At 37.8% G+C, this 25,425-nt stretch overlaps 1 protein-coding gene across 50 annotated transcripts in view; it reads left to right on the forward strand.

Moving 5' to 3' along the window:
• Positions 1-25,425, forward strand: part of LOC108510820 (disease resistance protein RPM1-like) — a 123,730-nt gene that overhangs the window by 19,720 nt on the left and 78,585 nt on the right. For 25 of the 50 annotated variants that reach the window (XR_016399191.1, XR_016399180.1, XR_016399170.1 and 22 more), the window contains one exon: positions 11,864-14,808. Coding sequence is in view for 24 of the 50 variants with exons in the window: in XM_089928803.1 (XP_089784929.1) it covers positions 11,964-14,774 (2,811 nt within the window). In the remaining 26 variants the exon portion in view is untranslated. Of the gene's footprint in view, positions 1-1,571; positions 8,488-11,863; positions 14,809-15,873; positions 16,187-25,425 lie in introns of those variants that run through there. The other 25 variants (XM_089928819.1, XM_089928822.1, XM_089928807.1 and 22 more) reach the window with 5 other exon arrangements.

Here is a 25,425-nt window from a genome sequence, read left to right on the forward strand (position 1 = left end):
TTGCAATACTTGCTTTAATCATAAGTTTATACCTTGAGATGAGTTCTATAGAGGTTGTCTTATCTCAAACCTTGAGTCTTATGAAAATAAGCTGATAATTATAGAAAATATATTTTTGAGATTGACAATTTTATTGAACATTATCTTCAAATTCTAAACTCTTAAATGGAATGATCAATTAAGGGGGAGAAAGAAAATTTCAGAAGGAGAGATCTTATGGAACTTAATCGCATAAATCTATAACTAAAGGAGAGGGAAAGAATACTAAAAGAAAAGTGATCCTAATACTCTCCAATATGTATCATCTGAAATTTAAATCTGAAAATCTTTATGATATACCTTGAGGCTTGTTATTTGGTTAGTATATCTTATGCATCACTCATGAACCAAATTGCAATTCAAATAGTTGATCTTAAGAGCCTCTAACTTAATGAAAAAAGGGGGAGAATAATATGTTGAATTTTCTTGAGTATCTCATAGAAAATCTATTTTGAAATTCACTAATGAGTCCTAATTGGGTTGATCTTTAGAACTTCAATTTTGTGCCAATTCATATTTCTCTTTAACAAATTGTGCTTATTTTCTAAAGAAATAAAAGAAAGTCTTTAAAAGAGCTCTAAGATGTATCAAAAATTGCATGAATTCATATTTTGGTATTTGTGCCCCAATGCTCTTATTATCATAAAAAGAACTTTGAAATAATGATCCAACATGATGATATGTCTTTCAAATATATAAGTTTTGATCCTTTACTCTGAAAATCAATTAAATTGCTCTCATGTTGATAAAATACTCAATAGATTGGGCAAAAGGTCTTAAATGAACAAGCTTTCATACTTATTGATGAGAGGTTAGATTTCCACTCATATTTTTTTTCCTTGAATATCATTTGTGGTACTTCTTGAATTAACCTAAGGAAGATTCCACCTACACTTGATTAGAAAACTATCTGTGTTCTGCTCTGAAATTATCTTAATTGGCTCTGATCTATGCTCATTAATCTGATTCTAATATTATTGCCTTGAGTTATATGATTCATATCCTTGCAATAATTTGACATGCAAATCAGAGTACAATAAGAAATATTTGAGTATTCTTATCTTTGTGCTTAATGTTTCACTATCTTTTTGATGTTGTCAAAAAGGGGGAGAAATATTTAAGTATATGCTCATAATGCTTTGTGTTTTTGAATTGAATACAAATCAGCTGAAATTAAAATGTGTTAAGCTGATTAAATCTAAAGCATTATCATGAAGTATGTTTTAAATATATATGTTTTCTACTTCATGCAACTTAGCTATGCATTAGTTCTAGAACACAATATATTTTATATTGCACATACTCAAATACTGTGTATATGTTTAAATCTTAAATTTTGCATATACTCAGTGTTTTGTCATCATCAAAAAGGGGGAGATTGTTGACCACCTAATGGATTTTGATGAATACAAAACACGAGAGTATAATTTCATTTATCTTAACAATTTAATTGAGGATTTCATGTGTTTAATTAAGAATATTGTTAAGAAATGTCTAGGCAAGTTCCCATAATTTTTATGAATTTATTGAAGAATTTTTGAGTTGAAGAAAACAGATCAGGGACAGCCGAGACGTCTCCGGGTTGTCTCAGAGACGTCTCTGGCACAAACAGGAAGAACTGGCACGTCTGGAGACGTCCCCGGTACCTGCGGAGTCGTCCCTGCAAGTAAAAAGCAGACCAGCGGAGTCGTCCCCTAGATAGCGGAGACGGCTCTCTCAGGGTTTTCCAGAGAATGATTTTTTCGGAGATAAGGCAGCGGAGACGTCCCCTGAAAAAGCGGAGACGTCCCCGGAGCGCGGAGTCATCCCCGAAGCAGCGGAGTCATCCCCATGCAAAAAGCGCAAACAAGCGGAGACGTCCCCGTAAAGCGCGGAGACGTCCCCGGAACGCGGAGTCATCCCCGAAGCAGCGGAGTCATCCCCATGCAAAAAGCGCAAACAAGCGGAGACGTCCCCGTAAAGCGCGGAGACGTCCCCGGAGCGCCTGGGACGCGACTGACAACTTTTTCAGGTTTGATTTGAATTTCAAACGTCTCTTTTTTGTGTCTAACGGCTATATTTGCTTTTTGGGCTATAAAAGGGACCTCTTAAGTGCTTCTCAACATCTTCTCACCAACCCAACACAAGATCATTCAAGAGAGAAGAAAGAAAAAGAGGTTCAAGGGAGTTAGTGCATTCAAGTGAAGAAATCAAGTGCCTTCAAGCTTCTCAAGTGATTTTCAAGCTCAACTACTCTCTTCCCCTCGGGATACAAAGCTCACATTCAAGCCAACGCGATCCACATTGGAAGAACCATCATCTCCCACGCTTCCAACGGCTAAAAGGGTTCTTCCGGGTTCTATTTGTTTATCTTGTTATATTTGCTTGTTTAAGAAGCTTTGATTTATTTTAAACCTTTGTTTTAATATCTTGTAACTTGATTCAATCAAGGGATTGAATCAAGGGGTTAAGGTTTGTTGGTGAGCCAAAGGAAAAACCAACGGTGAGAGGTTGGTTGGTGAGCCGAGGGTAAAACCAACGTGTAAGGGTTCGATTGTGATCCCGGGAAAACAATCGGGGTGGTTCTAGTCGGTGAGCCAGGAAAAACCGACCGAGTTCGTTGTAAGCTCGTAAAACAACAAGTTGGGTTGTGAGCTTGTAAAACAACCGGCTGTAATCTGTAGGATTATAGTGAAATTCCCAAGAGGTCTTGGGGAGTGGATGTAGGTGCTGGGGTGCACCGAACCACTATATGTTTGTTGAGTTTGTAATGCTCCTTGTTATTATCTAACTAACACACTTACTTACTTAGATAAATTGCTTGCTTAACTGTTATCCGCGCATCCTTTAGTTGCAAGCATATTTAATCAAGTCACATTCTTTACATCAAACTGTTGCTAAGTTTTAGCTTACACTGTGCATCTGAACAACTTAGCATAATTAATCAAAAACTTTTAGAAGTAGGTTAAAAGTTTTAAAAGACCCAATTCACCCCCCCTCTTGGCTTGTATCTACTGGGCAACAGAAACCCTAATCCAAATTAGGACATATTTGATTTTAGTCCTAATCTAATTAGGACTCTTATTTGAATCCGAAGTCCTAATCCAATTAGGATTTCTAGGAATCCTATTCTAAGTAGGAATCCAAAAATGAATTCAAAATCCTAATCTAATTAGGATTGTAGGAATCCTACTCCAAGTAGGAATCCCAGTCCTACTCCAAATAGGATTTCCAGTCCTAATCCAATTAGGACTCTAGGAATCCTACTCTAAGTAGGATTTGTATTTTAAGTCCAATTAATCAATTTCCATTGTTCCTTCTTCAACTTATTATCAATCGAATTGATTACTCGTGATTCATAATCACTTTTCAACCATCGGATCGGTCAATACTTCTAGTGTGTGTGACCCCATAGGTTCTATTCTGACTGGTAGTGAGATATATTGCGATCTCTATTACAATATTATTGAAAACTTCTTTCAATGGGTTGGAACGATTCCAACTCAACTCATTAGGGTTTATCGATCATCAAGATAATCCCTATGAGTCCCACCATCCACCAGTGACACCTAGCAGCATGTAGTGGCTACCCAGCAGAATAGAATGGTGAACCTCTAGGTGCAGTTATCATGTGATACAGTCCTACTATCGTGGATCCCTACAGGACGGAGGTCATGGACAACTCGTCAAACCCCATCGTCTGTCATATGTGAAGATTTATTCGACTTAAGTTCGAGAGTGGAAAACTCTTTCTCCACTGTGCATACTGCCCCGGCCGAAGTCTTACGAACTCAGTCTTATAAATCACATAGGATCTCTCCTTATCTATCAAGGTCGATAGATTTCTTATAGGTGCATACCCTACTCCTACAGTAAACTTACTGCAGCCAATCTACACTGCATGGACCCATATGGCTAGAGACCATGTATGTGTGCAGTCAAACTACAATAACCTCACTGTGAGTAGCCGAAGCACCGCAGGTCAAAGGACCAGTCACACTGCTGCAACATCAAGCAAGTCACTGACGAGTGGATAGACATCCATGTGACTTCTTGTATTGGTCACGCTCTGTACCCTTGTTCTTAACAAGCACCTGCACTATTACTTCAGTGTCGCCACACTGTGGACTCGAGTCTCGTCCATCCATAAGGAAAGTAATCTGTGCACTGATCTCATCGGATCGATCACCGTCCTCGTGATGATCCATCGATCAGGAGCGTTCAGAAATTAATCACTAATGATACATGGCTCAAATTCTCAACTCTTGAGAATATGCATCATCATCTTATTAATTCCTTGGACGATTCATAGACACAATAATAATATGAATGAAAAAGATGCCTTTCATTTATTCAATAATAATAAAGTCAAGTACAAATTATGTCCTAGAATTAATAATGTGTCAGCCAAAATTGGCTTCTAGGGCATACATCTAATACTTAGAGCTTAATTTCTTGAATATTATTAAGCATATTGATTACCATTGTTACTATCTTAGTTCAAATATGATTGATATTTTCTTTGGTGCACTTTCCTTCTTTGCTATATTGTTCGGTTAATATTGATGTACATATTGTTGTAAACGTGATACAAAAATATATAGAATCAATATATTTCTTTCCATTCCCTTATTTTATCGAATATATTGGAAAGAAACTATCCTGCAGATTTTTCTTTTTCAAAAAAAATCTTTCATTTTTTTTAAAATTTTCAATAGTGATCTTTGTGATCTATATATCTTTCAAAGAACTCTTAACTCTCAACAACAGTTGTTAACTGAGTTGCTTAATTCTCTTCACCTGAAAGGCCTCAAATTCAAACTTGAGTGGTGAAGTATGCAAGGGAGTGATACCAACCAATTATTCTAACAAATGCTAGCCCTACCTTTTTATTAGTAAGAATGAGAGTTGGATATTCAAGATAAATAAGATTCATTCTTTCGGCATAACAATGAGAGTTTGCTATCTAAGATAAATAAGTTTAATTCTTTAAGTCATGTCAAGGTAGGAAAAGAATTGGATCGTCACATAGATTGTACACCTAATTCCACAATTCTTGGTGTGCTGCTTCCATTCCTTACTACATGTTAGAAAATAGTGTACTAGTCTATTAGAGAAAGTATATAGGATTAGCTTTACGTCCCATATCCATTGTATGGAAAAAAAAAATCGTGGTTGCCACTCCTGCAACCTAAGCTTGTTCCCATAATAGCCACAAGTTTAGTGTTCAAGAATATTTTGACAAGATTACGGAATAATTCAGCAAAAATTCAATAAAGTTTAAAAATCAAAATACATTGCTATGTAATTATTTAAAATTGTGTAATGCATGTAATTAATTAGAATTATATATCTTATATCTATTTAGAAATCATATATATTAAATTAGTGAAAGTGTACCAAACCTAGGAACTATGAAGAAGAGTGCTAGGCAATATTGTGTGGAAGGATGAAAAGAAATAAAATTTGGAGAAGAGCATAGGACAGAGGTGAGGAAGCTTACTGATGCAGGATAATGCAGAGAAGAAAGGGAGAAGGAGGAAGAAGAGGTTATAAAGACACAGCAAGAAGAAGTTATAGAGACGCAGGAAGAAATAAGGGAAGCCACCCACGCCTAGCATGAGGAAGAGAAGAGAGTAGGCCAAGCCAAGGGATTTTTTTATTCAATGCTTCATTGTCCTAATCTATAAGAGGAGTAGCCTTTATATAGGCCTTACACTATGTCAATCAATTGACTACATACCAAATTTGGGCCCTTACATTCATTCAATCAATTGACTAAGTCAATTAATTGATTGCATACCAAACTTGGACCCTTACATTAATTAATCACTTACCAATATTGATATAATCACTTGATCTAATTACTTGACCAAACAACTAACTAAATTGACTCGACCAATAACAAAAGCAACTAGCCAAATTGACTTGACTAATAACAAAAGTAACTAACCAACTTGACTCGATCAATAATAAAAGCCACTAATAATACAATAAAACAGAAATGACGCGGACTCGAGTGGACCCAATTTGGGGGTCCAACTCAAACTGATGTCATTCTCTGGTGCGACGTGAGCTAGTGGCTCGGATGGCTCCATCATCTGAATGAAGGGCTATGATGTCTCCATCAACTCCTTCCAAGTGGAAAAAACTCGATCCCTTCGAGGGCAGGTCTTATCGGTTATCGTACTAGGCTGGGGCACGATCAGAGGTGCGGTCGCAGTAAGTAGGCTCGTCAAATGGCTCAAATCTGATTTGATCACAATAATTTAGCGAACCTGATAACACGATCAGAGGGGGAAGCAGCTATTGCCAGGCCTGTTGGGCCTTGAGTTCAAGAAAGGGGTGATCCGTAAGGTGGTTTGGACTCGCGGGCCTAACGACTTGGCCCGTGATAAGCTACTTGGGGAGGTCTCGTGTCGGTGTGTTGTCGGGTCCAATGGGCTATCGGGAGTCAGGGTGTGTATGGGGTTGGGAGCAAACAGAGGGGAAGGGTAAGGGCCAGAAATGAGACCTCCAAGAGGTGGTGGTCGCGGCGGCGGCTTCAAGGACCGGAGCGATGGTGGTGGGAGCAGAGGACGAGGGAGAGGTGGTGGAGGCCCTTGCGGGCGAGGCGAAGGCTGTGGGAGCCGCCGAGGTGGCGGCCGAGGCGGGGGAAGGGGCAGTGACCTAGGTGGTGGTTCTCGGACGGCGACGGCTGCGGGTGCACGGCGGCGCGGGTGGTGGAGCAACGGGAGGACGCGGGCAGACACGGGCGCACGGGAGGGTTTCTTCTTCCTCACTCGTGGACTGCAACAGGGAGTTTTCCCTTCCTTCCACGCGAAAAACCGCCGAACACCAAAGAACCCAAGATCGGGAGACTCCTCTTCCCCGGATCCTCTCGCGGGCGGTGCTCCTCCTCCAGATCTGGCGTGCGGCGGCGATGGGGACGCGGGCGTTCGGTGGAACTCGGCGGCCTTCTTTTCCGCCGGATCGGGAGCCTCCTCCTCCTCCGGACTGCGACGCGAACCGGGGGGGGAGGCCTTCTCTCCGCCGAAAACAGGGGACTCACGGGAAGAGGGGGGCTGTTTTCGGCGTGGGGAAGAAGAAAGTTTGGAGAATATGAAAACCGCTTGAGAAGAAGAAAGGGCCTTCTTTTGCTTTTCGGCTTGGGAAGGATGCCACCTGAGAACCCCACGTGATGGAACGCCCACTCCTCATGCGAAGAAACAGAGATTTGGCGTTTTCCGGCTTGGGAGAAGAAAGCAAAGGCGCAACCAAGTGACGATTTTTTTGTTTTTTTTTAAGTTGCCGCATGACCAGGGAGCTTTGGCGACAGAGGCAAAGCTTATCAAATTTGATGCAGAACAATTGCAGAGAAAAAAAAGAAAGAAGGAAAAAAAAAAGTTATAAAGATACAGGAAAAAGAGGTTATAGAGACGCAGAAAGAAAAAAAAAAGAAAAAAGGAATGGCCTTTATATATATCTTACACCAGATCAATCAATTGATTACATACCAAATTTGGGCCCTTACATCAATTCAATCAATTGACTAAGTCAATTCATTGATTACATACCAAACTTGGATCCTTATATCAATTAATCCCTTACCAATATTGATCTAATTACTTGACCCAACAACTAACTAAATTGACTAGACCAATAACAAAAGTAACTAACCAAATTGACTTGACCAATAACAAAAATAACTAACCAACTTGACTCGATCAATAATAAAAGACACTAATAATGCAATAAAACAGAAATGACGCGGACTCGAGTAAAATCAAACTGATGTCACTCTCTGGTGCGACATGAGTTTGTGGCTCGGATGGCTCCATCATCTGAATGAAAGGCTCTGATATCCCCATCACTTACAAGTAGGCCTGCAAGCAAGACAGGTAGGATTGGGGATAGGAACAACCCATACCCAATGCATATTCAAATTAGGTCAAAAAATAAACCTAAACATAATCCAATTCCCTTCAAGGTCGATCAGGTTAGATTTAATAGTAATTGTATAAATCCATCAGACTTTTCATATCAAATCAAGTCAAAAATAGTTCAAAGACAAATCATAATAAATACATACAAATTCATTATCTAATTATATCATAAATATCTTATGCAATAAAATAATAGCAAGCCACATGAAAACATTATCAAACATATTTTAAGTAGGATTTTCATAATTATAATCAATGATATAAATTATTAACAAATTATTAGAAGACTAAAAAGAGTACTATAGAAGACAACCAAAATATAAGAATAGAGAAATATATAAAAGCTATAAGGTGGCAAATAAGCAAGTTAAGAAGATAGTACGAGAGGCTAGATTCAAAGCATATGAAGTATTATATCACAAGTTAGAAGCTAAGAATAGAGAAAAAGATATTTCTAAGATTACAGACTAAGAGAAAAGAAAAACTAGAGATTTAATTAGGTTAAATGCATCAATGACAAAAATTAAAAAGTTTTGATTAAGGAGGACGGGATTAAAGAAGGATGGAGAGGTACTATTTTTATATGCTATTCAATAAAGTCATATAAAATATTTAGGATGTCTTACTAGTTCCATTGAGGATAGAAATATTTAGTATGCATGTAAAATTGAATATCTGAGATAAAGGAGGCAATATAAAAGATGAAAATGGAGAAAGCGGTTGGACCTGATGAAACCTCTAATTTATTTAATAAAATTTTAAATATTAAGAAGACATCTGATGAATGGAGGAAGAATATTATAGTATTAATTTATAAAGATAAAGGTGATATTCAAAATTATTTTAACTATTGTGGTATTAAACTCATGCATTATAGAATAAAACTTTGGGAGAGGGTGTTTGAGCAAAGATCAAGATGTGATACAAAAATATGAGAGAATTAATTTGATTTGAAGCTAGAAAGTTTGACTATAGAAGTCATTTTTCTTCTTTGAAGGTTAATAGATAAATATAGAGAAAAGATATAAGATCTTTATACAATTTTTATTAATATAGAGAAAGCATATAATAGAGTTTCCAGAGAAGTCTTATGGTGCGTATTAGAAAAAGAAAGAAGCTTTCATTGGTTATGTTAATATGATTAAAGATATGAATAATAGAGCGGTTACTAGTATGAGAATTATGGATAATAATAAGTAAGTTTTCCATCATAATAGGTTTACACCAAGGTTCTACTCTAAACCCCCTCCTTTTTGCGCTCGTTGTGGATGAACCTATTGGGCATATTTACGATAATATTCCTTAGCGCGTACTATTTGCAGATGTTATAGTCTTGGTGAATGAAACTAAAGTTTGAGGTAATCGTAAATTGCAATTATATAGGTGTGCACTAAAATTTAAGAGTTATAAGTTAGGTAGGACCAAGATAGAATACATGGAATATAGTTTTAATAAAATTAGAAATACAAATGAAAGTGAAGCAAAAGTTATGGATTATAAAGTTCATAGGATTGATCATTTTTAATATTTTGGATTCATTATTCACAAGAAAAGGATTCATATAGTCGACCCAAACTAGATTGGGATTAAGACTTAGTTGAGTTGAGTATATCATCAGAAGAAGACTTATATTTCTTATATTAAACCAGAGTATTGAAATATATGGTATACTAATTTTCTATCAGTCTAGGTTGGTTCAGTTTCAAATTGGAAATTTAAGTATCCAAATCTAATCCATTTTAAGAACAGGTCATTTTTTCAAATCCAAACCTAATCCAGGTAATTTTGGTGCTGGTTGGAATGAATTGGTTTCGGATCAGTGCCAGATTGGAGATAGATCAATCCACTTGTAGGCCTATATTTGAATGAGAATAAGTGGAAGATATCTAATCTTCTTTGTTTTGTTTTTGAAGAAAAAAACTTTTGGAAGAAAAGTCTTGAAGGCAACAGAGAAAAGTTGGGAAGTCGAAAAAGTTTCACCCCTATTTTCTTCTATAAAAGATATCTTCTAAAAGATATCTCCCATGTCAAATCACTCTTCCCTATATGCCTTAGGCCTGCCTTTATCATTACCTAGAATCTCATGTGGCACCATAAACCTTCTTTTTGTCTAATGAACAATTTAGGATTCCTTGAATTAATCATGAATCATTCCCGTTTTATGATTAATTCATGAAACAACCGTGAACCTGCAAATTATTCATTTAATGTAGGGCTAGAACGGGGTCAGACTAGGTTGGGCTATATTTCTGTTGGAATCCAACTTGAATTTTTTTTGGGCTCAAGGCTAGGCTTAGGCCTGAGATTTTTCAAAATGCTGACTTGATCTCAAGCTCATCAAAAACTCAATGCATTGACCCAAATTAGTCTTTTTAGGCCAAAAGACTGGACCGACTTATGTTCTGGTTGACCTAATTTTTGGCTCGATTGGCCCCTACATGGCTTGATTGGACCTGCCAAATTAATGAGAAATGGTAAAAATTAAATTTTTTAACAATAATGCACCATAGTATGACCACAATTGCCCTAGAAATAGGATATCTTGCTTTAAAATACTAGAAAAATACTAACTCCACGGGAATACTATTATAGGATATTATAATAGGATATCTTCCTTCAATTTGATGATGGGAATGGAAACCAGAAGGTTCTTTTATTTTGAATGAGAGAATGAGGGGAAGGATATTATAGGAGAGGGAGAGGACAACAGAAGGGAGGAGGCTAGAGTAGATCAAATAGAAGAGAGAGTAGACCTTGTCATGCTAGGAAGGCCATTCAAAGCTATACGGGTCCAACAAATTATGGTTGCCCAACCCTAACTCTCCAAGAATAGTGCCCATAGTTGGGCATCGCTCATCTCTTCTCTTTTTCATCTCTCTCTCTCTCACGGTGAGAGAGAAGGGATCAGGAACATTGGATGTGGCTGATCTCTTTGTTCTTGAAAAAGAGGGCCTGTAGCATTGGATTGTTGACCAGCAACGATGAGAGGAGGAGGGGACTAGTGGAAGTGGATGGAGAAGCGAAGAGCTGGAGAGATGTAGAGAGCCCAAGGGTCAGAAAAATTCGGGACAAGAGACTTAGGGATCGAAGGTTTTAGCCCTCCCCTCTCACCCGTAGGCGGTCAATCCCACTACCTTAGCTTGGTAAATAGACAAATTAGATTCACTAAAGAAAAGGTCTGGCTAAATTGAGCCGCAGGGCCTGGTTGGATATAGAGCCAGAACAGGTCTCGGGCCTTGTTCCAGTCCTTTTTTTGGGTTTGATTTCAGGCTCGATTTTTGGTCCCGGCTCAAGCTCGGGCTTCAGGGTGGAGCTAAGCATCGACACAAGCCTAGACAGAAATTCTTTCAGGTTCTACTTTTAGATCCTAACCCAATCTAAACTATTTCAAGCCTAGCTTATGGTCAGACTAGAAGCTGGCCCAAGTCCACTTTTGACATTAGTTGAACAACTTTGTGGAATAGTAAAATTTAAACAATTAATGAATTTTTCAAATTATCACATAATCTTGTTATTATAGTTGCAACAAGATAATATCTTATATTTTAATTAGGCAAAATGACTCCTGGAAGGTTATAGTCTTGTTTCTACATCTCTAGTGTGATTTAGAAGTGGGAACATTATATTCAATTCTATAGACCAAACCTTGTTGGTCTTTTTATAATTAGATATTTTTTATTTTATACACATCATACTCGTATACACCTCAAAGAATGGAAAGCCTTCTTGTTGTGAATGGTGATACTATTTTCCAAGGTTAGTTTACAAATGGTTTGAGAAATAGTGATCTTAGAACTAAATAACATGGTAGCAAATTATTCAGTATATATGTGATATCTCAGAGTTGAATAATTTTATTTATTGTATAGAACTCTTGATGAACTCTCATTTATTACTAAGATCAAACTTTTTTTGGACAGACCAAACACCAAGAGAGAGAATATAAGACAGACAAGAGCTAGTCTGGTAGGACACCTGGCCTGTCCAACAAAGGAAGTATAGTTCATAGTGGAACCAGACATGGCAGAGGCGGCTGTACTTCTAGCAGTTCAAAAGATTGGTTTTGCTTTGGGTGGAGAAGCACTGAAAAAAGCTAGATCTCTGTTTGCAAATGAAGTCTCATTGTTGACTCAACTACCAAGTAGTATGAGCCGTATCAAGAGTGAACTTTTGGTAATGCAAGCCTTCCTCGGTCAAATAGATACTCGAACTGACAGCAACCAAGTCCTTGATGCTTGGGTTCAGGAGGTACGGAAACTAGCATATAGTGTTGAGGACATTATGGATGAGTATGTCTATCTCATAGCTCAACAGCAAGGGAGCGGGTTAGGAGGCTGTCTTTCAAAAATAGTAAGGAGATCCCAAAATTTGGTTGCCTTCCATCAAATTGCTGCTCAGCTGAAAGAATTGGAAACTAATTTGGTTCACCTTTCACAAATGAAGGAGCGATGGATTAAGACAACAGAGGGAGCAATGATTGGTAGTTCACGTAATGCTAGTGAAAAGCAACAGAATTTAGCAGACTCTTCTCGTTTCATGGATGAAGATGACCTTGTGGGGATTGACCAAAACAAAAAAAAATTAACTGAATGGCTACTTGATGAGGATCCAGTTGGCTCTATAATATCTGTGTGGGGCATGGGGGGATTGGGCAAAACAACCCTTGTCACCAATGTATATAAAAGTGAGAGAAAAGAGTTTCAATGTCATGCATGGGTATCCATCTCACAAACTTACGAGGTGGATGATCTTTTAAGAAGAATGATAAAGGAGCTGTATGAAAATGAAAAAGTAGAGAAAATTTCGAATGACATCAGAGAAATGGACCATATAAAGTTAGTTGAAAGAGTAAGAAGTTGGCTAGAGAAGAAAAAATATTTGATCATACTGGATGATGTATGGGATATAAAAGCTTTCAATGCTATTAGTGATGCCATTAATGTTGATGACAACAATGGAAGCAGAGTAATCATTACAACTCGGATTGCTGAGGTAGCTTCACTAGCACATGACAGTCGAAAGCTTGAGCTCAAGGTTTTGGAAAGCACCGAGGCATGGGATCTATTTTGTAGGAGGGCATTCCGGAAAGATAAAGTGAGAAGAGGTCCTAAAGAACTGGAGGAGTTGGGAAAGAAAATTGTATTAAAGTGTCAAGGGTTGCCACTAGCTATTGTCTCTTTAGGCAGTCTTCTATCCCTAAGAGAGAAAACCAAGTCAGAATGGGAGAAAGTTTATGATCGGCTGAGCTGGGAGTTGAATAACAACCCAAATTTGGACAATGTGAAGCATGTTCTGAATCTCAGCTATAACTATTTGCCGAGATATCTCAAGAACTGCTTCTTGCATTGCAGCATGTTCCCGGAGGATCATGTGCTTCAAAGAAAGAGGCTTATGAGGCTATGGGTCGCAGAGGGATTTGTGGAGGAAAGGGGATCAAGCACAATGGAGGAAGTGGCAGAGGACTATCTCAAGGAGCTCATCCATCGATGCATGCTTCAAGCTGTAAAAAGGAATGAATTTGGTAGAATAAAACACTGTCGGATGCACGATCTTGTACGAGAGTTGGCTGTATCATTGTCTAAGAAGGAAAATTTTAGCGTTGTACTTGATGATCTTCGGATGGTGGGGAAGACGGGTGATGAAACACGCCGCCTATCAGTGCACAATTACAGTAACGAAATCCAATCGAGCATGGAGTTGCCAAGACTTCGCACTTTCATGGTGTTTGACCGTTCAATGTCCTCCTCATCATCATCCTTCCTGTCGCTGTGTTCCAGCTCTAGATATTTGACCGTCTTAGATCTGCAAGGCATCTCGATTGAGAGAGTACCAGATGAAATTGGAGACTTTTTCAATCTGCGCTTTTTGGGTCTGAGGGACACGAAGGTGAAGATGCTACCTAAATCTTTGGGAAGGCTTCGTAACCTGCAGACGCTCGACCTCTATGACAGTGAAATAGAGAAACTGCCAAGCACGACAAGGAACCTCAAGAAGTTGCGTCACTTGTTTGCCCAGAAGATTTTCATTCCAAATTATAATGCTATAGATAATCTTAGAGGTGTGCAAACTCCGAAAGGGCTGTGGAATTTGAAAGACCTGCAGACTCTCCAAGGAGTGGAAGCAAACATGGAATTTGTGAAACGGCTAGGGAACTTGACGCAACTAAGGAGCATTCGGATATGGAAAGTGAGCGGCATCCATTGCAAAGACCTATGCGCTTCATTATCAAGGTTGCGCTACCTATCCCACTTGTCCCTTAATGCAAGCAACGAGAATGAGATTCTCCAGTTGGGAGGGTGGGATCATCCACCTCAGCATCTTCAAATGCTTCATCTGAATGGACGGCTAGCAGAAGGGACGATGGAGTTGCCCTTATTTCGTGCCCTTGGAGCTAGCCTTCAGAAGTTGTACCTGTGTTGGAATGGGTTGGTAGAGGATCCAATTCAATCTCTTTCTCAGTTGACCAACCTCGTATATCTCTGTCTGGATAAGGCATATGACGGGCAGCGATTGTGGTTTGGCATAGGATGGTTCCCTAACTTGAAGGAACTCTTGTTACACGATATGCCGCAACTTAATCAGGTTGAGGTAGAGGATGGCGCCATGCCAAGGCTGGAGTTTCTACTCATGGATGGCCTACCCGCGTTAAAGGATGTTCCACGAGGCATCGAATATCTCACATCCCTCCAGACACTGTACTTGAAGGATCTGCATCCAGAATTCAGAGGGAGGTTCGAAGGAAGCGACGACAAGAACAAGATTCAAGGCATCCCTAATGCCTATTATATTTTTAAGAGAGGGGACGAAACAAAATATGAAAGACTTTCATGATCCATCCCTCTGCCCACTTATCTGGGACCACCAAGTAAGTGTCCCTTCCATTTTGTATCTTATCGCTGCATCTCTTGTTTATTAATCATTCCTCATGCCCTGATCTTAACCCATTTTCCCAACAAAGAAATTAATTTGATATTTCTAGTTTGTGCTCAGTTTCTTCTACCCAATATCTGAATCCTGTATTTTTGACATGTTCTTATGTCTTTACTATTACATGAGGCTCATATCTGCATATTTTACCACCGGATATTTCGTGTTTTATATATATATATATATATATATATATATATATATATATATATATATATATATATATATATATATATATATATAATATATATATATATATAATATATATATATATTGATGATTCTGATCTCAGATTTAGTTAATGGCAGCACCTATTTGTTCTTGAAAATAAGAGGGCTAACTTCCTATAGCATGAAATTTTTTTCTTAATTTTTAAAATCTTGTTAACATGTTTTTCCCTTAAATCAAAATTCAAAGAATTTCTGCTATTTTCACAATGATTTTGATTTAACTTATAACCTGATACACACTTCTATTTAACAACTTTTGCCACTATAATTTTTAACAAATATTTTTCTAATTATTTATGTCTTTAATTTACAAGCGCCATTTTTCTTTTCTCGGTCTATATATTTCCTTTTCACTGCTCCAAAGCTAACCATTTTCCCTCTCTTCATCTCTATGCTATTGTCCTATATTCTTTGCTCTTAAAAATATGTGCCTTTTTTTGGGTATGATTCTTTCCTTTTATGTATTTCTCAAAATCTAAATTATGATATGCACTTACAATTCCCTCCAAGTAAAACTTCATTTTGATTTTTACTTCCATTCAGTATTTTTACTCAAAAATAGGCTTTATTAGATATTTCATATAATCTTCACTTCATAATTTGATTTTATTGATCTAAAAATTTTGTATAACTCATTTTCTTCATAACTTTTCTTAATTTATCATACTCTTTTTAGCATATATTTTGGATTATGGAGGTACGGAATATTTAGAAAATTATGCATCTAGCTCATTAATCTATTCAATTGTTTTATTGACCTTGGATGAATAAAGGTTGCTCCATCTTGCAGGAAAATCATTTTAGGGAGTCGAGAACAAGCTCACAAGATTAAAATTCTAGCAGATATTTTATTAAATTTTTCTCTTTCTAGTTATAATGTACTTTGCTCATAAAGATCTGTCTGCCGTGTATTATGTGTATAAGTGCTTGCCCTATTCTATCAGGATCCATTCAATATACTCAAAATGTGGTGTCTTTAAATGCTCATGTAGTCATGATGATGTGTAATATGTGTTTTTTTTTCATTAGATTGCTTATGTAATTAACTGGAAATTACTTTTTCCTAAGATCTTCTATTTTTCTGTAGGGTGAGGATAATTGAGTTTGTTATTTTATTAGTTGGTGCATACTATTTGTTGCCCAGTAGATACAACCCAAGAGGGGGGGTGAATTGGGTCTTTTAAAACTTTTATACTACTTATAAAACTTTTCAATTAATTATGCTAAGTTGTATAGATGCACAGTGGAATTTAAACTTAGCAACAGTTTGATTTATTGAATGAGACTTGATTAAGTAAATTGAATATGCTTGCAACTTAAAGGATGCGCAGATAAGAGTTAAGCAAGCAATTTATCTAAGTAAGTAAGTGAGCAAGTTAGACAATGACAAAAAGCATCACAAACACAACAAACATATAGTGGTTCGGTGCACCCCAGCACCTACATCCACTCCCCAAGACCTCTTGAGAATTTCACTATAATCCTCCAGATTACAGCCGGTTGTTTTACAAGCTCACAACCCAACTTGTTGTTTTGCGAGATCACAACGAACTCGGTCGGTTTTCACAGGCTCACCGACTAGAACCAACCGATTGTTTTCTCGGGCTCACAATCCAACCCAGTTGGTTTTCCCAAAGGCTCACCAACCACAACCTTACAACGTTGGTTTTCCCTTTGGCTCACCAACAAACCTTAACACCGTTGGTTTTTCCTTTGGCTCACCAACAAACCTTAACCCCTTGATTCAATCCCTTGATTGAATCAAGTTACAAGATATTAGACAAAGAATTTAAAGGAAATACAAGCTTCTTAACTTAAGCAAATATAGCAACTGTAAATAAGTAAAGTAAAGAGAAGAAGCCCTCAAACTGATTCGTAGATGGAGGAACTCGGCTTCTTCTTCTCTTGACCCTCTTCTGATTTTGCACGAAGTAGAGGATCACGCAAGGCAGCACACAGTTGAAGAGGAAGCTTTGGGATTCACTTGGATGCTCTTCTTCTCTCTATTTTGCTTTGAATGGCCCTTTTGTGCTCTTGGGAGATTTTTCTTTGAGATCTCTTTCCTAAGTGTTCTCTCCCTCTTCCATATTTTCTCCCTTTGCTCTCCCCTTGATTTTATAGCTTTAGAGAGTGTGGGAACACAAATCTAGCCGTTAGAGACAAAAATAGAGCCGTTCTGCACATTCTGCAACTCCTGACAATGTTTTCGTTGGGATCGGAGTCGACTCGCGCGATCTGGAGTCGACTCGCCTGGTGCAGGAGTCGACTCGTGCTTTTCTGGAGACGGCTCGGCAATTGTTCCAGATTTGAATTAAAGTGCTGTCTCGACTTGGAGTCGACTCGACTCAACCTGGAGTCGACTCCCCAATGTCCGGAGCTGACCTGGCATTTTTGGAGACGACTCGTTCCAAGGAATCCTGAGATGTATTTTTCAAGTTTGCTCACTCGAGTCGACTCGGAAATTCTGGGAGTCGACTCGGCGCTCAGAGTTCGAACTCCCGATCTTCTGTCTTTTGACTCGTGCCGTCCTGGAGTCGACTCGAACTGTTTCGGAGTCGACTCGGCTCTCAGTATCCGAAAAGCAGTCTTCTGTCTTTTTGAGGTAGCGCTGCCTTAGAGTCGACTCGGACTTTGCGGGAGTCGACTCGGCTCTCAGTGTCCGAAAGTTGCTCTCTGACTTTTGCTTTGTATCACACTGGGAGTCGACTCTCGCTTCCTTTGGAGTCGACTTGCCAACCATCAGAGTCGACTCGAGTTCCTCCGAAGTCGACTCGGCTCTCAGGGTCCAAAATAACTTCTCTGTCTTTCTGTCTGTAACTCCCTGGAGTCGACTCGTACTACCCTGGAGTCGACTCGGCAAGCATCGGAGTCGACTCGCGCTCTTCAGGAGTCGACTCGTTGACAGGTTCTGAGATGAATCTTTCTGTCCGGCTGTCTGTTGCTCCTTGGAGTCGACTCGGAACTGTAGGAGTCGACTCGAGTGCCTTTCCTTTGAATTTTTCTTAAAACTTGCTCTTCTAAATTGAAGCCTTTGAACTTGAATCTTGGGCCAATGAGGTGTGGCTTTCTTCTAACTTTTCTTGAGAGCTTTGGAGGCCTTCTTGAATTCTTCCAACTTGCTATGTTCCTTGCAAAATAAATAATCTTTCTTCTTGCAACACAAACATTAGTATTTATACTTCAAGGTTTTGTGATCATCAAAATCAATCTTTAAATCAATCTTTGGGTCATCAGTCTCCCCCTTTTTGATGATGACAAAACTTGGAGTATATGCAATATATTGTGTTCTAGAAGTAATGCATAGCTAAGTTGTTTGAAGTAGAAAATTGTTGACCCCCTAATGGATTTTGATAAATACAAAACACTAGAGTATAATTCCATTTATCTTAACAATTTAATTGAGGAATTCATGTGATTAATTGAGAATATTGTTAAGAAATGTCTAGGCAAGTTCCCATAATTTTTATGAATTTATTGAAGAATATTTTGAGTTAAAGAAAACAGATCAGGGACAGCCGAGACGTCTCCGGATAGTTTCAGAGACGTCTCTGGCACAAACAGGAAGAACCGGCACACTTGGAGACGTCCCCGACACCTGCCGAGTCGTCCCCGCGTTAGCGGAGTCGACTCTCTCAGTAGCGGAGTCGACTCTCTCAGTGGCGGCAGAAAGGCAGTTTTCAAGAGATATGCGCGAGACGTCCCCACAGTAAGCCGAGTCGTCCCCGCAAGCATAAAGTGCAGACAACCCGAGACGTCCCCTGAAGGAGCGGAGTCGACTCTCTCAGGAAATACCAGAGGACATGTTCTTCGGAGATAAAGAAGCCGAGTCGTCCCCAGATCAGCGGAGTCGTCCCCATTCAAAAAGTGCAAACAAGCCGAGACGTCCCCTGAAAGTGTTGAGTCGACCCCAGACAACGGAAAAAGTAAAATCTTGTAGCCGAGACGTCTCCCGTTGAAGCGGAGACGTCCCCGGAGTGACTGGGACGCGACTGACAGCTTTTCAGGTTTGGTTTGAATTTCAAATCCTTCTTTCTTTGTCTCTAACGGCTATATTTACTTTTTTGGGCTATAAAAGGGACCTCTTAAGTGCTTCTCAACAACTCTTCACCAACCCAAAGCTAGATCATTCAAGAGAGAAGTAAGAAAGAAAAGTTCAAGGGAGTGAGTGCATTCAAGTGAAGAAATCAAGTGTTTTCAAGCTTCCCAAGTGATTTCAAGCTCAATCACTCTCGTGCGCTTGGGATTAAAAGCTCACACTCAATCCTACGCGCTCCACATCGGAAGAATCAATATCTCCCACGCTTCCAACGGCAAAAGGATTCTTCCGGGTTCTATTGTTCATAATTGCAATATTTGCTTTTTAGAGCTTTTCCTTTCTTTTGTAAACTCTTTCGTTGTGGTGCTTGTTCCTGTCAAGGGACTTGGAACAAGGAAAAGGCGTCCCAAGCCTAAGTGAAATTGGGGGTTTTAGGATTTGTTGTGAGCCCGGTGTAAAACAACGAGTTGGGTAGTAAACTCGCAAAACTACCGTACTGTAATCGTGGATTATAGTGGAAATTCCCAAAGGTAATTTGGGGAGTGGATGTAGGAGCAGTGGAAGCTCCGAACCACTATAAAACCTTGTGTTTGCGATTGACCTTTCTCATTCCTCCTTCTTTACTTTAGTGCATATATTCGTGTGTTTTATTTTTAATTAGTCAAAAGTTTTTAAGACACCCAATTCACCCCCCTCTTGGGTGACCATCTCTGGGCAACAAAAATATATATCTTTAAAACATACTTCATGATAATGCTTTAGATTTAATCAGCTTAACATAATCAACATATCTAAATTTAAGCTGGTTTGTATTCAATTCAGAACATACAGAATATAAAGCATTATGAGCATATAGTTAGGTATTTCTCCCCCTTTTTGACAACATCAAAAAGATAGTGAAACATTAAGCACAAAGATAAGACTACTCAAATATTTCTTTTTCTTATTGTACTCTGATTTGCATGTCAAATTATTGCAAGGATATGAATCATATAACTCAAGGCAATAATATTAGAATAAGATTAATGAGCATAGATCAGAGCCAATTAAGATAATTTCAGAGCAGAACACATCGAATGTGATTCCAAGGATAGTTTTCAACTCAAGTGTAGATGGAATCTTTCTTAAGTTAATTCAAGAAGTACCACGAATGATATTCAAAGAAAGCACGAATGGAAATCTAACCTCTCTTCAATAATAAGTATGACAGCTCGTTCATTTAAGATCTTTTGCCCAATATATTAAGTATTTTATCAACATGAGAGCAATTTAATTAATTTTCAGAGTATAAGTGCAAAACTCATATACTTGAAAAACATATCATCATGTTGGATCATTAATTCTTAATGACTTCAAAGTTCTTTTATGATAATAAGAACATTGGGGCACAAATACCAAAATATGGATTCATGCAGTTTTGATACATCTTAGAGCTCTTTTAAAGACTTTCTTTTATTTCTTTAGAAAATAAGCACAATTTGGTTCATGATTTATGCATAAGATATATTAACCAAATAACAAACCTCAAGGTATATCATAAAGATTTTCAGATTTAAATTTCAGATGATACATATTGGAGAGTATTAGGATCACTTTTCATTTAGTATTCTTTCTTTCTCCTTTAGTTATAGTTTTATGCGATTAAGTTCCATAAGATCTCTCCTTCTGAAATTTTCTTTCTCCTCCTTAATTGATCATTCCATTTAAGAGTTTAGAATTTGAAGATAATGTTCAATAAAATTGTCAATCAAAAAAAATATATATATATATATATATATATTTTCTATAAGTTTCAGCTTATTTTCATAAGACTCAATGTTTGAGATAAGACAACCTTTATAGAACTCATCTCAAGGTATAAACTTATTATATAATTAAAGCAAGTCTTGCAATATTAGGGGGTTCACCAAAATCAATAAAGGTATGCATCAAATTAAAGTAATTTTTAGGATAAGATACTGAATATCTAAAGCTCCCCCTCAAAAGATGCATTCTTCTTTAATCATTCTTTTCTATTGTTGAATTTCATATTTTAGTGATAAACGTGAATAAAACTGAAATTCTATGATATCGAGAATGTAGAGTAATCTAGTATTATTCAAAATTTGTAGCAATTACTCTTTCTAATCCTTCAAGACAAAGTTATGCTTTCTCTTAATCTTAGAGAAAATGTATAGAAATATTAATCAGAAAATGATTCATTTGAAGCTCAGTTTCTTTCAAAAGCATTTACATTTTCTTTCTTTTAGAATCATTTGAGTGAGCTGAAATATTTCTAGCTTTAAGATCATTCACTCTATATATATATTCTGATGGAAGTCTTTAAGAATGTAGGAGAGAAAAACATATAGATGATCATTGAGGTATATATATTTATAGAACTCAATTTCTTAACCATAGTTTTTCAGCAATGTATACATGAAACACAATAAATCTTTTTAATATCAAAATAAAATCATATATTTAGAAATTTTTGTTTGCAATCAAGATCATCGAAAGACAAATCATTTGGACCAATATTAGTACACTTTGAAGATAAGAAATGATATGTTTCGGATGCGTATCGGAGCAATCAACCAAGGCATCAAAATTAATTCTGTTTTTCTTAAATTAAGATTTTATTTAGAAATCATATTGAGTTTAAGCGTTTATACAAAATCATATTCTGAATTTCATAAAGATTTTCAATAGAGGCTTTCAAAGTCATAATTTGAGATATGTATCTTCCACATTGTAGCTCATCTTAAATCATTACGATTGAAAACACATATTTCAAACATATAAGAGCATATTCAGAATATTTGTATTTATTATTGAGTTTTGATACAAAATGGAGGATATTTTAACAAGTATTAGGATATTATGTATCAAAGTTAGGCAAGTAGAAAGATAGATCAAGATCAATTCATTTTGCCTAAATGGAGATATCTTTCTCTTCTCCTTTTTACAAATTTATTCAACTTTCAGTTTTTAAAGATGATTGTGAACGACAAATCTGAAATTTCTTTTCAATAATACCCAAAAATAATTTTATGCAGTATTCCAAACATTCAATCAAATTGTCCAAGCATGGAGCATTACAAAATATTGAGAACCCATAATTTAAGACATCATGCCACATGCAAAATATATTATGTGTTAAGTCATGCATTAAAATAACAAGCATGTCAATGATCAAAATCAATTCTTTTCAAATAAACTCTCCCTATTTAAACATACTCTTGCATTGATTTCATCCTTAAAGTGTGTTTTCAAGTGATTAAAAATTTGACTTGATTCTTTTTATATACTTTTACTTACTTTGTTTTTCATTTTTACTTTCTTATGCTCTATACTCTATTTGCTCCCTATCCGGTAGAGTTGGAAGGGGCACGAGGTACTACCACTAGCCTCCCTCTTGTGCCGTCCCTAATATACCCTACACCGAATAGTTGGGTCAAATAGTGCCGGGTACTACCACTAGCCTCCCCATTGGCACCATCCCTATGATGAGCAATATAGAAAATTTGTAAAGTTCACTTCAAACTCTCCCTGTTTAAGTGTAATTAATTACGAATTTTATCCCTTCCAAATGTGCCGAATATATTATGCTTGTTTTGCTTTTCCTTAAGATTGGAGTATTTGCCTTTGCTTAGATTTTACATCTCTTGAATAATATCCATTTTCTTTTCTTTATCTCTCTCTCTTTTTGTTATTCTCAAGTAATTTACATGAAAGAGTAGAATAAAGAAATAATCTTATGTATCATATAGATGTATATCATGCAAACTGTTGGAATCCCTTGCACGCCTCAAAATAAACAGAACGAACGCAGCGGAAGGGGCATGCACGAGATCCGCATCGCTCATCGCATGAACGTATTTTAAAACTGACATTCGTAGATAGATTAGGATTAAAACTTTTATATAAGATTAGGAAGATCAGATCTTCACCTTGTGCGGGTAGATATTCACCGCAATCTGATGATCATGGTATTTGTTGAAAGGTTCGTTTGAAGCCGCACAAGCGTCCGGCCTCTACGGGTATCCACACGAGGCAGAGGACCAATCGAAGCCTTTGAATCTCCCCGGGTTGCTAGCTCCCTTGCAGAGATAACTTTTGATGGCTGAAATCCTTCCTTTGAATCAACTCTTGATTCCCTTAGGGAGGAGGAAGAAGAAGGGTGGATGAAAAAGAAGAAGGCCAAAAATCCTTTGCAGCCTTTTTTTTTTTTTTCTTTGTTTTGGAACCAAAAACCAGCAACGGAGGAAGGGCTGCACCCTCTTTCTTCTTTCTTTTTTTTTTTTGTTGGTTGCTGGCGGCTGAAAACCCTATGGGAGAGAGGGGCCTTACGGCTGACAAAACCCAAGAGCGAGGAAGCTATCACACGGCTCAAAAAAAAGGGTTTTTAAGAGGATCTCACGGCTGAATGGAAATAGCCTTTTATTCCCTTGTGGGGTCCGCCCCTTATTCTTTCTTTTAAGGCGTGTGGAGCTCCTAAACGGCTGAATGAAGTATGCCATTAATTCCCTTGCGGGGTCCGCCGTATCTTGTATGGGATGAGAGGAGGGGGCTACATGCTCCCCTTTTGGAACCCTAGGTGTGAGCTCCTACAAATTAGGAGCTCACGTCTATCTCCTTTTTTTCTTTTTTTTTTTTTTCTTCTCACGTAAAAACCAAGAGGAGGGGCATGCCCCTCCCTTTTATCCTCTCATGCCCCACGCCCAAGCCTCATCTCATGAGGTGCGTGGGCTCCACTTTCAGCCCCTTTAGTCCCCTCATATTTATCCATAAGATTAAATCAATTATGACTCTTGGAGTCCTAATCTAATTAGGACTCAATTGAATCATGACTCAATTGAACTCTTCAATCCTAATCCAATTAGGAGTCATCTTAATTTATTAGATCAAAATTAATTAGGACTTTAGGAATCCCAATCTAATTAGGACTCATATAATTTTAGTCCTAATCCAATTAGGACTTTAGGAATCCTACTCCAAGTAGGACTCTAATTTAATTTGAAGTCCTAATCTAATTAGGACTCTAGAAGTCCTACTGCAAGTAGGACTCTTATTAAATAAGATCAAGCCATTTAATTAAGTCCAATTGATTTAATTAAATTGCAATCCAATTGCAATTATTCCTTCTTCTACTCACTAACTCTTAGTGAGTTAAAACAATTATCCATCAAATTGATAATTATAAATTATTTGTGATTCCAAAACATAATTCAACCATCGGATCGGTCAATACCTCTAATGTGTGTGACCCCATAGGTTCTATTCTGTCTGGTAGTGAGATATATTGTGATCCCTATCACAATATCATTGAAACTTCTTTCAATGGGTTGGAACAATTTCCACTCTTCTCATTCGGATTCACTGATCATCAAGTGAATGCCTCTGAGTCTCACAATCCACCAGTGACACCTAGCAGCATGTAGTGGCAACCCAGCAGAATGGAATAGATGAACCTCTAGGTGCAGTTAGTGTCTGATACAGTCCCTCTATCATGGATCCCGACAGGATGGAGGTCATGGATAACTCGTCAAACCTCATCATCTGTCATATGTAAAATTTATTTGACTTTAGTTCGAGATTGGAAAACTCTTTTTCCAAAAACTACCTTGGCCAAGGATTTACGAACTCAGTCTCATAAATCACATAGGATCTCTCCTAATCTATCAAGGTCGATAGATTCCATCTAGATGCATCCCTACTCCTACAATGAACCTACTGCAGCCAATCTGCACCACAAGGACCCAAATGGATAGGGCCCATGTTTATGTGCTCGTCAAACTACAGCAACCTCATTGTGAATAGCCGAGGCATCGCAGGTCAAAGGACCAGTCATACAACTGCAGCATCAAGTATGTCACTGACGAGTGGATAGACATCCAAGTGACTACTTGCTATGGTCACGCTCAGTACCCTTGTTCTCTAACAAGCACTTGCACAATTGCTCCAGTGTCGCCACACTGTAGACTCAAGACTCGTCCATCAAAGAAAGCAATCCGTGCACTAATCTCAGCGGATCGATCACCGTCCTCGTGATGATCCATCGATCAGGAGCAATTCAGAAATTAATCACCAATGACACATGCCTCAAATTCTCAACTCTTGAGAATATGCGTCATCATCTTATTAATTCCTTGGACGATTCATGGACACATAAGAACATGAATGAAAAGAATGCCCAACTTAATAAATTCATAATTAGGTCAAGTACAAATTTATGTCCCAGAATAAAATAATGCGTCAGCCAAATTGGCTTCTAGGGCATACTTCTAACAATCTCCCACTTGCACTA

Source organism: Phoenix dactylifera, chromosome 2 (genome assembly GCF_051530095.1).
Source record: "Phoenix dactylifera cultivar Ajwa chromosome 2, Ajwa_hap1_PhDact_Kaust_v1.1, whole genome shotgun sequence".
Lineage (NCBI taxonomy): Eukaryota > Viridiplantae > Streptophyta > Magnoliopsida > Arecales > Arecaceae > Phoenix > Phoenix dactylifera.